Genomic DNA, 13,887 nt, shown 5'->3' with positions numbered 1-13,887 from the left:
ATTTTATAGTTGTACTCATAATGTAAGCATCCATGTATTTATGCTTAACAAAATAGGATCTAGCTCTTCTGTGTGCAAAAGTAAAAATACCAAGATAAATGGCTGTCTTGTTGAATGGGTAGCAACAGAGCCTAAAGCAAAAACATAGAGATGTAGATGTATTTATTACTATATAGGAAGTTAAAATAAAAATGTAATTTTTAGCTATCCTTTATGTTGTTGGAAATATTGCTGAAGATGCATAGTCTAATAAAATGAACAGAGTTGGCATTCCACACTATTAAGAATAAACCACAACTCACCTGCAATATTAGCCACGAGTCTCCTTAGGTTTCTAATCATATCCCTATGTATGCTGAGAAACAACCTGGGCTGGGAAGGGAGGCATCAAAGAGGCAGACACTGTAATTTGGAGAGGGCTGTGGAAATATTTCATTTCTGCCTTATTTCTTAGAGTGACATGATAAGTTAGGTGTCCTTGTACCATCCCTGACTCATTGAGACAGCAGTGAACTCAACCAGAAAATTTCAGCTACCAGGTGAGTTACTGGCCATTTTTTACATAATAGCCTAGGTGTTAAAGCACCGATCTCAGAAGTGAAAGACCAGGACTTTTGGTTCCTCTCAGCCCAAGAGGGTTTGAATCAACTGCATATATTTCCTGAAAGAATATCCTTGCAGGCAAGACCCAGAGAGCAGCCTGTGCTGAGGCAATGCTTTCCCTAGAGAATCCTGCTGCTGGGGCTGCACCACTGTGTAAGTGAGAATGAAAGTGAGGGAAATGACAGTTGAAAAATATTATTACATTCCATATGGACTACATATATATGTGTACATTTCTTTTTTCATATTTTTATTCTTTCCTTAATTTTAAGATTTAAGGTATCATTGAATTGAGTATCACAGATAATGAAACAAAAACTGTATCTTTACATTGTCTCTTTAAATTTCTGTAGCAACCTGTGGAACAATCAGATCCAGAGTTGCTTTATCTGCATTTTCATGGATCATTAACAAATAGCATTTTCTGCATAGCACGGAGTATACATCTCTAGTTTAGCTAGAAGCACCAAGCCCTAAAGACCAATCTTGATTCACTCCAGTTCCCACTGATACTGGCCATGATATGGAGTATCATTAGCAGTTTAACTATGTATTAGCAGACTATATATGTATTTTTACATCTGAATTTTAATTAAATGTACATGAACCTGACATGCAGTCTTTTGTGCAGCAAGTGTAATTGTATTTTATGCATTTGAAACTTTTGGATGCCTGCAAGTACATGAAAAGCACTTTATGGGTACTTGCATTATTGCATATTTCATTATAATGTAATTCTATATTAGATATTCCATTTATGCAGAATCCAAAAATAGTTTGTGAAATGCAAATTTCAGTGAATAATCCACAAAGAATTTCAAAGCCTTAACCATTTGTGACATGCACTATTCTGTATCTTTAATGGGGACTCAACCTTTGAATAAACCATACTGGATTTTTTTATGAGTAAAAACCGTTTCTGTGCTTCCCTGTTAAAGAAGGGTCTATAGTTTCTTATCTTAATCACACTGAAAATATTCCTCAAACTGGTTTTAGGTGTTCTGCCAACAGTTAAAGTGTAAATCAGGCTTCTGTGCTCCCCCTTCCCACCCGACGCTGATCACTGGAGAATGAGGAAGCAGAAGCGGTTTCATGACCGAGGCTGTGCAGGGTAGTGCAATGGCTGAGGAAAAATCCACGTTCTCCATATTTTCTTCTCAAGGAATCCAAATTAAATCACTGTAGAATGGAGGGAATTTCTTTCCCGGTAGTTTGGGGAAACAGTGGACATGAAAAGGGATGCTTTGTTTTACTTAGTGCAACTGAGACTCTAAAGACACTAAAGCCAAAGATGTGTAATTGAAAGCCTGAAGGCTGGATGCAGTGACAGCCTCTCTTGTACTGGTGTAAACTAAGACTAATGTACTACACTTAAGTTAATGGTATTACCCTGATGTAACAATTGCAGTTCAAGTCATCTCTGAATTTAGACCCCAGGTCCTTAGCAGTGCACCAAACACAAAATGAAACAAGGAAGGAACTTCTTCTTGAACTATTTATAGATGTTGCAAAGCTGGGGCTGTCTGTTCTTTAAAGTAGATAGTACTGAGCAGGTTTGGCTAACAAGGATATAATAAATAACAAATTACTGCTTAAAATATAAAGATTATGGTTGATGCCAGTGGTTTATTTTAAGAAATTCCATATTGCAAAAAGTGTAGAGAAATGCTTCATTTTTCAATTGGTTTTCCCTACTTCTGCATCCAAAATTAAATGCTTAAAGTATCATAACATGGTAAAGAATCAGTTCAGAAAAACGCCAGGTTGCTTTTAGCAGATTGTATAAAATAACCCCTATAAATTTCTAACGAACAGACAGCAGAACACTCAAAGTCCATCAGCACTGGCTAGGAACTTTATAGAATCTGAGTGAGGTTTTAGCATTCATAGCACGAAAGTATGTTCTTAGTATGTATGTACATGGAAGGTAAAAAAAGAAAAAGTCTGCATGAATAATACAACTTTTGCAATGATTTTTAAATAAACACTCAACAATTTTGTTCATCAGGTGTAATAGGACAAACTGAAAAAAAATGACCATGATCATCAGACCAAAATAGTTATCCCATCCATTAGTGTAATTAAGTATGCATTTCCTAACCTTTCATGACAGTATTTCTTGCTTTTTGGAATAGCAGCTCCACAACACTGAACCCACAAAATTTTGGTGTTACTTTCATGATTTTTTTAGGTAAACTATATACACTTTGTTGAAGTTGTTATTTTACAGTCTATTACTCTCCATCTGTGCAGCCGTATGACCAGTTGTGAACAAGCCACAGAGGAAGTGCCCAACAATGTTTGTGTTGCCACCTGTTCCTCTGCTATTCTAAATTAAGAAGCTTTGTTTCTGTAGGAACTATAAACTGACTTCCATTGGAACTTGTAGTAGAGTTTAAGATGAAAGACAGCCTTTGTCTCCCCTGCTCAGGACTTTTGCATCCTCTAACAATTATTAAAGTGAGCTCATAAGATGTGATCATGTGCTCTAATACTTCATGCACATGTGAAATCAGTCCTAAATTAGTATTTTCATCCTTCTGATTTATCGTCTCCCCCTCCAGTTAGCATCCCCTTCAGAAAAAGTGCTGAATTTAGAACTGGTACTAAGACTGGTTGACTCACAATGTATTTGAGTGCATGATGATGCATATGTTCTAGTGAAGCAGACACCTATTTCAATGTCAGAAAACAAAAAACAGTTCTTGAGTTTCTCTGCTGCCAAGAATTGCATTATATAGAATCACTGATTGCCAAAGTGTTCTTAAAATTAGAGACAGACAATTTTTTCCTTTGCACATTTCCTTCAGGCTTATTGGTGGTTCTGTGTTTGTGTGTTGAAGTAGTTGAACTCAACTCAAAACTATCACAGCCAGCACAAACTAAGGATACCAACAGTGCTTTTTCCAGTGCAACCACCTAAAATGGGAAGAATGCCAAAATACAGACTAAGCTTCTAAATAGGACCTGTATTGAGAGCCTCATCCACACCCACTGAAGGCTCTGGAACATGTCAATGACTTTAAGGGTTTTGCATCCAGATATTAGCTTTCTGTAAAAGAGTTCAATTCAAGAATACTTTCTAATAGAAAATCATTAACGTGCCCTTTGGCGTTTCTGGTAATAACCTTAATCATCCTGAATTCCTTTAGTCTCATAGCTTTTACAGGAATACCACTGTAATTTAACATTAATAATAGACCCTTACTAGGAAGTATTACCATTTTCTTGCTTAGCTGATGTTATAATTGGAAATATCTTGCTGTGACAATTGCTGCTGTAAAAGTGCCATTTATAGATGCTATTATATATGCAGCATGTGCTGCATGCACGTCTAAGCATTCTAATATGTGCTAAGTGACTGGAAAGGTAACAATGAAAGATATACATGCAGAAGAACATTTAAAAACACTTTAGATGTAATTCAAAGTAACTTTTTGCACATACAGGGACGTAAGTGACTTGAAAGAAGGTTTTAAGTTATGCTTGATTAAATCTGCCTTATAAGCTTCCTGTACTCTTATATCATAGTTGGGTCTCCTGGGTGCTGTTAAGTATTGTGAGCCAACAAACTGTAATTTCGTGCTTGAGTGGACTAAAACAAGCCTTGGCTTCTGCTTCTTTGTACATTCAGACTACAGTACACTATAATAATAAAGTGAGAAGGGGAGGAAAAAAAATAAAAGAAAATAAAAAATTGTCACATGGAATAATAATTAATACTTATCAGTAAAATCAGATACTACAGTGGCTTGGCCTGTAATTTGTCGAAATCAATAACCTGTGAGTCCATTTACTTCACTAGGCTTTAGATCAACTCCTTCAAGTTCTGTATTTTGATTTGACAGGTACTGTAACAGACAGCCATACAGGTAGAAGAAAGTTGCAGAACTGGATGGTGTCTTTTTAAAAGTAGCGGCTTTTTGAGTTCCGTGCTGGAATATTTGGTTCTTGGTCAAGAGCTATTAATATAGCAACTCTGTATAGAATATGTCTGTGAGAGGAATCATCTGTACTTGGTTCTGTCTTGGTGGTGTATGTGCTGAGTTTCTCCTATGCTGAAGTGTAAATCTTGATGCTGGCTAACATGCTAGTGCTGTGTATGTATGAAGTGCTACGTGCATTGGGTGGGACTTGTGAGCATCTGCTGGTTTGCTCAGTAGTGTGAGAAGCAATCCTTGGTGATCTGGGAGGAATGGCTCAGGTATTTCAGCTCTGGGGTGTTATGCCAAGGGTCCCCAGGCCAGGGGGACTGGCTGCTCACCCCCAGGCAGGGATGGAGCATGGAGTGGTGCTGTGCACAGAACTGAGATTCTTTAATGCCAGCCACTTACACATACTGAAGGAATGAATCATAGGCAGCGTGTTATCTCTGTGTCTAAAGTGCAGGTTTGCTGAAACTAAAAAAAAAAAGGCAGTTTCAGCAGTGTTATAGATTGAAGCTTTACCTGTTCCCTGCCCCTTTTCCCTTATTTTCCCTGGCTCTGGTAAACCATGTGGAAGGCACAATAACAGCCTCTGCTGAGAGCCCTGCAAAAGCCAGATTTCTTAGGGCTTCAGTTCCACTTCTCTACTCTTTTGTCAACTTTCTGACCTACTTGGTGGGCTGCCAGACTCCTATGCAGTTGATAAGCATCAGAAACATTTATGAAAGTTTCCATTTTTAAAATAAGCTTTGGAGTTGTTACTCACTGGAAAGATTAAAATGTTATATTTTTTATGAGCAATTTTACTTCTACTTTTAGAACTCTCTTTGGGATGAGGATTGATGTTTCTAGCTGTTGCAGATTTTAACACATTTTAATATATTTTTGCATGAAAGAAAGTGACATAGTTGTGTAAAGACCCGTGCATTTACATTGGGGCTGCTGGAGTCTGTGAAACAGTCTTGATATTCAGTTGTGGTCCTTGTTGTCAGAAATTGAGAGAACCCCTTGAACAGCACAAGCAAAAAGTATGCTACATCAAATGAGCTATGATGTTCAATAGAAAAGCTGGTGATTCTGCACTGAGCCAGGTTCTGCCTTAGATACCATGCCAAACTCTTAAAAAAAAAAAAAAAAAAAAAAAAAAAAAAAAAAAAAAGCAATGACCTTTCAATGCAAAGAATGGAAAATAGAACCTGGCCCAGCATGTCTTTGGTGGATGAGAACAAAGATTTGACAATAGCTTACATATTGATTTAAAAAATAAATCACACAGATTTCCCCTATGTATTTCTTTCCTTAAAGGTAAAAGCATTGCATGCTTCTAGGAAGCTTTTAAAGAAATCAAGAAATTTGATATAATGGCTTTTCTACCAGCGAAGTAAAACCTTTGGCAAAAAAAAAGTCATTTTCCAGAATGACTTAATTTGTGACATAAGAGATAAAATTAGACAATGAAAAAGAACCTGATCTTTCCATCTTTGTTATCTTCCCTTCACCTTGTCAGTTCTTTTTTTTTTTTTGGGGGGGGGGGGGGAGGGGTGGGTGGGGTGGGGCAAGGTACTCAATTAGTGTCAGGATATAAAACCTGAATAGTAAAGATTTCACACTTTATCTCCTTTTAATTATATTTTGTGCAACTAAAATTGCTGCAGCTCCCTGCTTTCTTCAGGATGACGATGGGGAAAGGGTGGGTTCAAATGTTTATATTTTGCAATAAAAATATCAAGAAACTATCATAATTAATCTTTATATATGTCTCTATGCAATGGAAGGGTGAAAAGGATCATATGTCATATTGTAAAAGAACTAGAGGTTTGGTTTTTTTTTCATGTAAAGCTTTTATATTTATCTTCACATTCACACTTGTTTTTTAACTCATATTTAGTAATTGTTTTTCTTGTAAAAAATACCTGGACGTGAATGCAATCTTTTTCAAAGAATTGACATGAGAGAAATTTATAAATGAGAATGATTTTACTCACATATTTAGTGTGGAATTGTTTAAGAATTATTTACCCAGGTTTCTTTCTGTGAATGGAGGACAAACTGAGGTCACTTATTGTCCTGGTTAATCGTTAGCCATGTTCCTTTATTAGGTTAATTTGCAGAGTTTCAACAATCTCGTGTCCTTGGAAAAGGTTAGGAAATAGCACCAAATCAGATACACTGATTATCTGTGCTGTAAAAAGAACAATGAGTTTTCTAGATCATGTGCTTGAAAATGTGTTGTTGAGTTGAATGAGTTTTGAGCCAAGTTCAGGCAATTGTTTCCATAATAAAATACCTTCCGGGGACCTTGTACTGTTCAAGGTTTGCGGTGTTTGAGGAAGCCTTATGACATAGTCAGCTGCTCTTGTGTCATGTTCATGTTCATCTGCTATAATTCATTTACTAAGATTTGTGTTTCCTCTCAGCTTTTATTATGATCTGTTTGTAACAGCTGGAAAACTGATTCTTGTGCTCTATTGGCATGTCCGTGCTCTGACATCTACCTTTCCTGCTGGCCAGTTCTACTGTTTGTGGCACCTGAATTTGCTCACATTGCATTATCTGATGCTTCTTTGACTGAAGTCTTTCTAAGATTGTCTTTTTTCTGTTTGAAAACTGCCTGGTGAAATGAGGTTCTGGTCCAAAACTAGGACATTAGGTGCTATTTTGTTGTTGGCACTGAAGTGATGAAGAACACCAAATCAGAATATTAGTAATTAAGAAATCTTTCATTCTCCAACAGGTAAAAAAAACCAAACCAACCCCAAAAACCAATGGTGTGCGCACACATGCTTAGAGCCTTTTGCCTTTTCTTTCCAAAGATGTCTGTCTCTGATATGAGTAACAAGTCATTCCATAAGAAAAAAATCACCTGAAGACCACAAAATGCTGAATTTTTCCTTGATTGTCAGTTCACCCTGCAGCACACTTTTGCTTTTTGTAGCTTTTCCACTTTCTCACAGGCACAAAATAGTACTTACCTTACTCAATAGGCAGCCATTATGTCTGTTTTATCCGCATACAAAGAACAGGAGAAATAAAATGATATTTACCCTGATAAGTTAAGGAGGATAAACTTTTGGAGTCTACAAATAGTGCAATTCTTTTTGGCTGATTGACTTCAGGTAAGTGCAAGGGACAAAAACAACCTTGTTTTTTAACTGAAAGGAATGCATCTGAATGATGGATAACTGCAGTTCAAGTAGAAACACTTTCAGAAGTTGTATTATGGAGAATTGGCTCACTCTGTCCCAGTCTCCTGCTTCTGTTCAGTGCACCTGAATATTAGTTCCTCAGATTGGAAAAGAAATCTGTATAGCAGGATAAAGCTCTTCTCCTACTCTATTCATGGCAGCGTGCAAGTGAGCCACTTGAAAAGTAAAGCTCTGTGCAGGTTAGGCAGCTTTGTTGCTATTTGGTAGCTTGGAGCAGTACCAAGGCGCAAAAGCCCTGTCGTTGCAATACTCATGATACCCACGCTGGCCAGCTAAGAACCACTGTTGTATCTCTTGTGCTTCCTCTCACCCCTCACCCTGCCAGAGATGGGCAGCATTAGTGCTCTGGTCATGTTGCTTACTCCTAGAGGACCACATCACACTCTCCTCCTCACCCCATTGCCAGGGAAAAGAAATGATTAGACTTGGCTGCAGGTGGGCCCAAGGCCTCTGTCTTGCAATTTAATACTTATTAAGTACTTAAGAAACTTACCATACATTTGAAGCCTTGGACCCTCTTCCTTCGCTTCTTGCTCTCTTCTGTTGTAATCTTGCACACATCCTCTTCTTATGCGGTAACTATTTCTTCTCAGTGCAAATTTGTGTGTGCTATTATAGTACATATCCTTCAACATAATGTAGGCTTCTCTTTATGAACACGGTGAGCATTTATGGATGGAAATATCTTAGCATGTACATCATGGTCTCTTTATCTTCATTTTCAGTTATTTTTGCACTTTTGTGTTTTAGTGAAGCAATCCCAAATCCTTCCTTCTCTTCTCGGTTTATGGTGCGAGAAGCTGGGAGAACAGCGTAGTCATCTTCCTGATGGATGCTACAGAGCAGCCAGTGAGGGGAAAAATACCCCCACAGGAGAAAGTGAGAATTATATGAATACAGAGAGAGAAGCCTTAGTGGACAAAAGCCTTGTATAAGATCAAGTTAAACCAGAAATGATTGCAGGAACTCTGTCTAAAGTAGGTGGAAAAACAGGTGAAGATTGTTTGAAAGACACTTTTATCATCCTAATTTTATCTTCATTTTTTGCAGCAGACTGTAGCTGGGAATACAAGCCTATGTCGAGGCGGAATTCTAACTCTAGTTAGGTACACAATGTCTTGGGACTAGGCAGGGAAAACCCAGTGATATTTGCTGGAGTAAGCAATTAAAGAGGTTTGGGACTGAGAAGAGTTAAAAGCAAATTGCTGGTAGCCCACAAAGTTATAATTTTGTTGTGAGATGTTCTGGAATGGGACAACTTTGAGATGAAAAGCCAAGAGGACACCTCTAAAAAATTAAATGATCTGTTCTTAGTTTTTATTATTCCTGTATTAACATTTCTTAGTCTAGATTTTGGAGGTTGGGATGTTCTTCTTAGGTGTCAATACCTGATGCAAAGACATTTGCTTAAACAAGCCTTCTCGAACCCAGCTGGCTCTGGATCAGCCTCTTACTGTTTCTTTCAGAAAATAAAAATCAAGTTTGATTCTCAAATAGAATTTCAAGCTCTTTTTTGTTTAGTTCTACCCTAGCGTGGCATGTTGCCATTGCCTATGACTGCTGAACTAAGTGGAAATCATTCATAAGGTCAGCGAGGAACAGTATAACTTTTTCATTTCCTCAGTGATATTTCCTCCCTCTTTCTTTTCCCTTGTGAAATAAATGGGCAAAGAGATGGTATTGCCAGAAGAGTGGGTAGATTTGTGTTAATGCCGAAGAGAAAATGTCAAACTATAGATTTTGTCGCAGTTTTTTATGCTTTCAAAATATATAACCAGATTATTATTTTGCTGTATTTTTTCTTTGAAAGCTTTATAATAATCTTGTATGCGATCTTTTATTGGGCATAAATACTGTGCTGCATGACAATTTCTTTCAAAGTTTAGCAGTGCAGATTTGTAACATTAGGCAGGGGAAAGCAAAAGAAAGTTTGGGTGGATAATTTCTCTCCCTGAAAAGAATGTATTTCAGAAATAGTCACACCAAAGAAATGCTCAGAGCTGTGAGTCACAGCATTAGTGGGTTGAACCATTGTTCTGTGCAGGTATCTGGGTATGTATTTCCAGGATTAGTAAAATGTAGAAGCATTATTTGTAATAAAAATATATTTTAGGATAATGACAGGGACATAATCTCTTAAAATCTAAACTCTAAAGGAAGATTGTGATTTGGCTGAGAGATTGACACTTAATTTTTTTTTTTTTAAGAATATTTAAAAGAAATCACTTAAAATATTTTATTGAAATGCAAAAGGCACGGAAACCAGGCTTTCTAGCATAAAGCATTAGACACTCATATTTCAAGATTTCTACCATAAAGAATAACCTCTGAGAGGTGGCACTTCTGGTGCATTCTACAGTCCTTTCATTTTGCATGTACTCTTGTCTGTCTTCTTCATATTGATTTCTCTCTCTCCCTTCTGCCTCTGTCCCTTGTTTTCTTGCTTGACTCTTGTTGTCTCTTTCATGTATCTTTTCTTTTTTTTTTTTTTTTTTTAAAAAAAAAAAAACTTGTGTCTGTCCTGTTTTTCCTTCCACATTTCTTTTTCCTGTTCTTTTCAGAGTAAAATTTTTTCCTTGTTAATCTGTTCCTTCTGACTCAGAGTTTCTAAGATACCACAACCACAGGCTATTCCTTCTGAAAAGGAAGTGGAGCTGAGTGGTAGTTAAAGCCAGTTATGCTGGTACTCAGCATTAACATTTAAACACATTCCCTATTTATATATAGTATTCACCTACTATTTCAAAGCATTCTTGAGGAATTGTCATAGGGAAATAATTTAATACTAAGTGCTTTTTGGCCCTTAAAACTGGTCTGGCAGATTAATTAGGGCAGTACATTAATTCTTAACCAAAAAAAAAAGTGTTTTCCATCAAAAGCCTCTGAAGGATAACTTCACTTGAATTCTCTAAGGAAGCTGTATTCTCAAAGAGTTACGACTTTATCAGCCAAAATATTTCATCCTAGTTTGCTGCAGCTGGTATCAGAAAAATATACATGTAGGCTGAGCATTAATCTCTACTCAGTAGTGCAGGGTAATGGCCCAAGAGATGTGCTATTGAATAATGGAGCCTACTGGTAGAGCTTTGCCTGTTTAGCTCCTGAGCCACTATGCATGGAAATCAGCAGATGGGCTCCTCTTATGTTCATTGTATATCTTTGTTAAAGCCTTAGGGCATGATTGTTATTGTGGGATCTCACTGATGGCTATGCAAAGCCTTCACAGAGTCAGTTTAAAATGGCAACAAATTAGAACGGTAGTTTTGCCATCTTTGCACAGGCATTAGTGACAGCATGGATGTCAAAGGGTGCCTGTTCTACCTTGGTTTTGGGAGGATGTTCTTTTTAAGGATATTAAAAAAAAAAAAAAAACCCAAACAAAACTTAAAATACTTTCTTGAAATGCAAAAGATGTGGAAACCAGACTTTCTAGAATAAAGCATTAGACACCCATGTTCAAGATCTCTACCACATGTGCCTCAGTAAGAGTGAGAATAAAAGCACAAAGGCTAGAGAATCCATGGAAGAGGAAGCGTGAGCTTCAGGGGGAGTCCTGGGAGCTACCTCTTCACAATGGGTGCATCTTTCTCTGTTGTAAGAGGCGTGGGGAAACCAGGGTTGTCTTATTTTTACTTTCTCTTGGGTAGTTACCGCTTTCTGAATATGTGGGCAGGTAGCAGCCATTGGGCTGCTTCAGTGTCCAAGTTCCTGGTTTCCCAAACACCTGATTAATAATGTATTAGTTTTATCTTGGAATTTAAAAAGGTTACTTTATTGAAAGCTATTGTCTATGTACTACTGTAGGGTGGAGCTTCTTAGCTTGCTCTTAGTCCCCATAGCCTCAATCAGGAATGTACTTATTACTGCATGGCCCAGCTTCTCTAGACTTTCTGTTTCTTTGAACATCCAATATTTCTTCTCCTTACTAAACGCATTGAATTATGCTTTTGTTTTTAAAAGTATAATATTTTTTTCTTTTTGGTTCTTAACTACTTTAAAGGTGCTAGTTGTAATACAACTATCATCTACGGTAGGAGTGTCAAACTCCTGAATAAATGTAACTATGCCTACATTTATACAGTCCTAAAATTACCTTTGGTCCTTTGAAGACAACTGCGAGGCTGATGTGGTCCCCGGTGAAAATGAGTTGGACAGCCCTGACCTATGGCTTAACAGAAAAGGATACTTGTGGTCAAAGCCGTACCATATTCTGAACAGCCATGCGCTCTCAGCTTTGGTTGTATTTTTATCCAAGTTAGATGCACTCTGCAAAATAAATAAATGAATAAAGTGAAAAGCATTTTTATAACATAAATAAAACATTGAGTTCCAATATTAAAAATACACGTCAAGCCAAGTGAAAATTAACTGCACTTTTTATTTATTTATTTATTTTTTTTTAAATTTAAAAAGCTCCTTTGGCACACAAATGTCATCTCTGAATCAGTTTAGGAGCAAATTGGCTCATATAGCACATTTCTCATTGCTATAATACTCATTGGAAGAGCGCAGCATTTACTTTTATTAATGATTCCCATTTTATTAAGCAGCTGAGAAGCACTATATTCTGAGATCAATAAAATGATATTTTGATTTAATTGCCATTGTGGGATTACTTCAGTTTACTCCTACAAGATCAGATGTTATTTGTGTACATCTAACAAAATGTCATTCCCAAAGGGATCATGATATTCTAATTATGACGCTGCTTTTCTTTCTGTGCTTCTTTCCAAGGGGAGAGGAACATGACTTGAGTAAGCAAGACTCAAAATGCTGCTTTCCTTTCTGCAAGCTAATTCAGGGGTGTGCTGCAAAGGTAGATAGGCGGACTGTCCTTTTACTCAGGGTCATAATTTGAAACCATAGAATCATAGACTAGTTTGGGTTGGCATGGGACTTTTAAAGATTGTCCATTCTAACTCCTGTGCAATGAGCAGGGACATCTTCCACTATACCAGGTTGCTCAGAGCTCTGTCCAGTCTGACCTTGAACATTTCCAGGGATGGGGCACCTACTACCTCTCTGGGCAACCTGTTGCAGTGCCTCACCACCCACATGTTGAAGAATTTCTTCTTTATATCTAGTCTAAATCTACCCTCTTTTAGTTTAAAACCATTACCCATTGTTCTAGCACAACATTTTACCTTTGCAGTCTTTGAGATACCCTCTGCATGCTACTTGGCTGTGGCCCCTTGCTACTTCAGGTGTTTTGAACAATAAGGGCATCCAAACCCACTACTGGGTTTACTACTAGTGATCTGGAAAAGTGTCCTGCACAGGTGGTGCAGAATTCCTAGGTCCAGGGAGCAGTAATGATAACTAGCTACTAGGGGTTTCTATAGGCCAGCAGTGATTGCTACTCAGGTTTGCAGCTCTTCTGATGGGTATTAATACCACCTGTGGAAGGACAAGCCCTGTTTACTCAAGGCTGTGACTGTGTTCTTGAAGTTTATGGTTAGTGCAACTTTTGCCTTGGCTAAAATGGAGTCTCGTGTATCCCAGAGCTTCCTCAGTGACAGTGAACTTCTTGGGCACAGCGTAGTGCTCTATGCCAGCAGTGTCTGTTCGCGGTGAGTTATCTTATACTGCTTCTCTTTTTGGAAACACTGGTTGCCACCTGAGGCTTGCAGAGAACTATTTGCATTGCTGTTCCTTAAGAAGGCAAACTCTGCTTCTTGCTGTGTTGGTTTCTTTGGTGCTTGGAGGGCTTATGATTAATATGATTGGGATTTTTATTATTCTCTGATGCCCCAAATCTCTAGTACTCTGCTGCACATATCTGCTATAAGGTTTTAAGCTATTTATGGTGCAGTACTCCGAATGTCTATGTGAGAATTCTGCAAGACTGTGTCTCTTGATTAACAAATTTGTGAGAGATGTTTTATGTAATACATGTGGTGTCCATGATTAATGCTGTTCCTGATTCCTAGCTTGTATTGAGCTCTTGAGCATTTTGGTCCTTTGGAGGACTGAATAGTAAGCTGGATTCAAAGGTGCAGCTGGATTCCTGGTGTAGCTATACTGTCTCTGAATGTCTGCTACTCTGTCTTTTTAAAATAAACTCTGTAAGAACCACTGTGGGCACTGCTTGTGACACCTTGCATGCAGGTACTCACAGAAAGGAGTTTGATCTTAGGGACTCTACAAGCTTG

At 37.7% G+C, this 13,887-nt stretch overlaps 1 protein-coding gene across 1 annotated transcript in view; it reads right to left on the bottom strand.

Moving 5' to 3' along the window:
- The window catches only part of SLC9A9 (solute carrier family 9 member A9), a 192,144-nt gene that overhangs the window by 38,669 nt on the left and 139,588 nt on the right, over positions 1-13,887 (bottom strand). Inside the window, exon 14 of the mRNA XM_082057237.1 lies at positions 11,922-12,001. Within this exon, the coding sequence (XP_081913363.1) occupies positions 11,922-12,001 (80 nt within the window). The remainder of the gene's footprint in view (positions 1-11,921; positions 12,002-13,887) is intronic.

This window comes from Streptopelia decaocto (genome assembly GCF_964273445.1).
Source record: "Streptopelia decaocto genome assembly, chromosome: 6".
Taxonomy (NCBI): domain Eukaryota; kingdom Metazoa; phylum Chordata; class Aves; order Columbiformes; family Columbidae; genus Streptopelia; species Streptopelia decaocto.
Note: the sequence above shows the minus strand (reverse complement) of the source record. Positions and strands in the feature narration are given on the sequence as shown.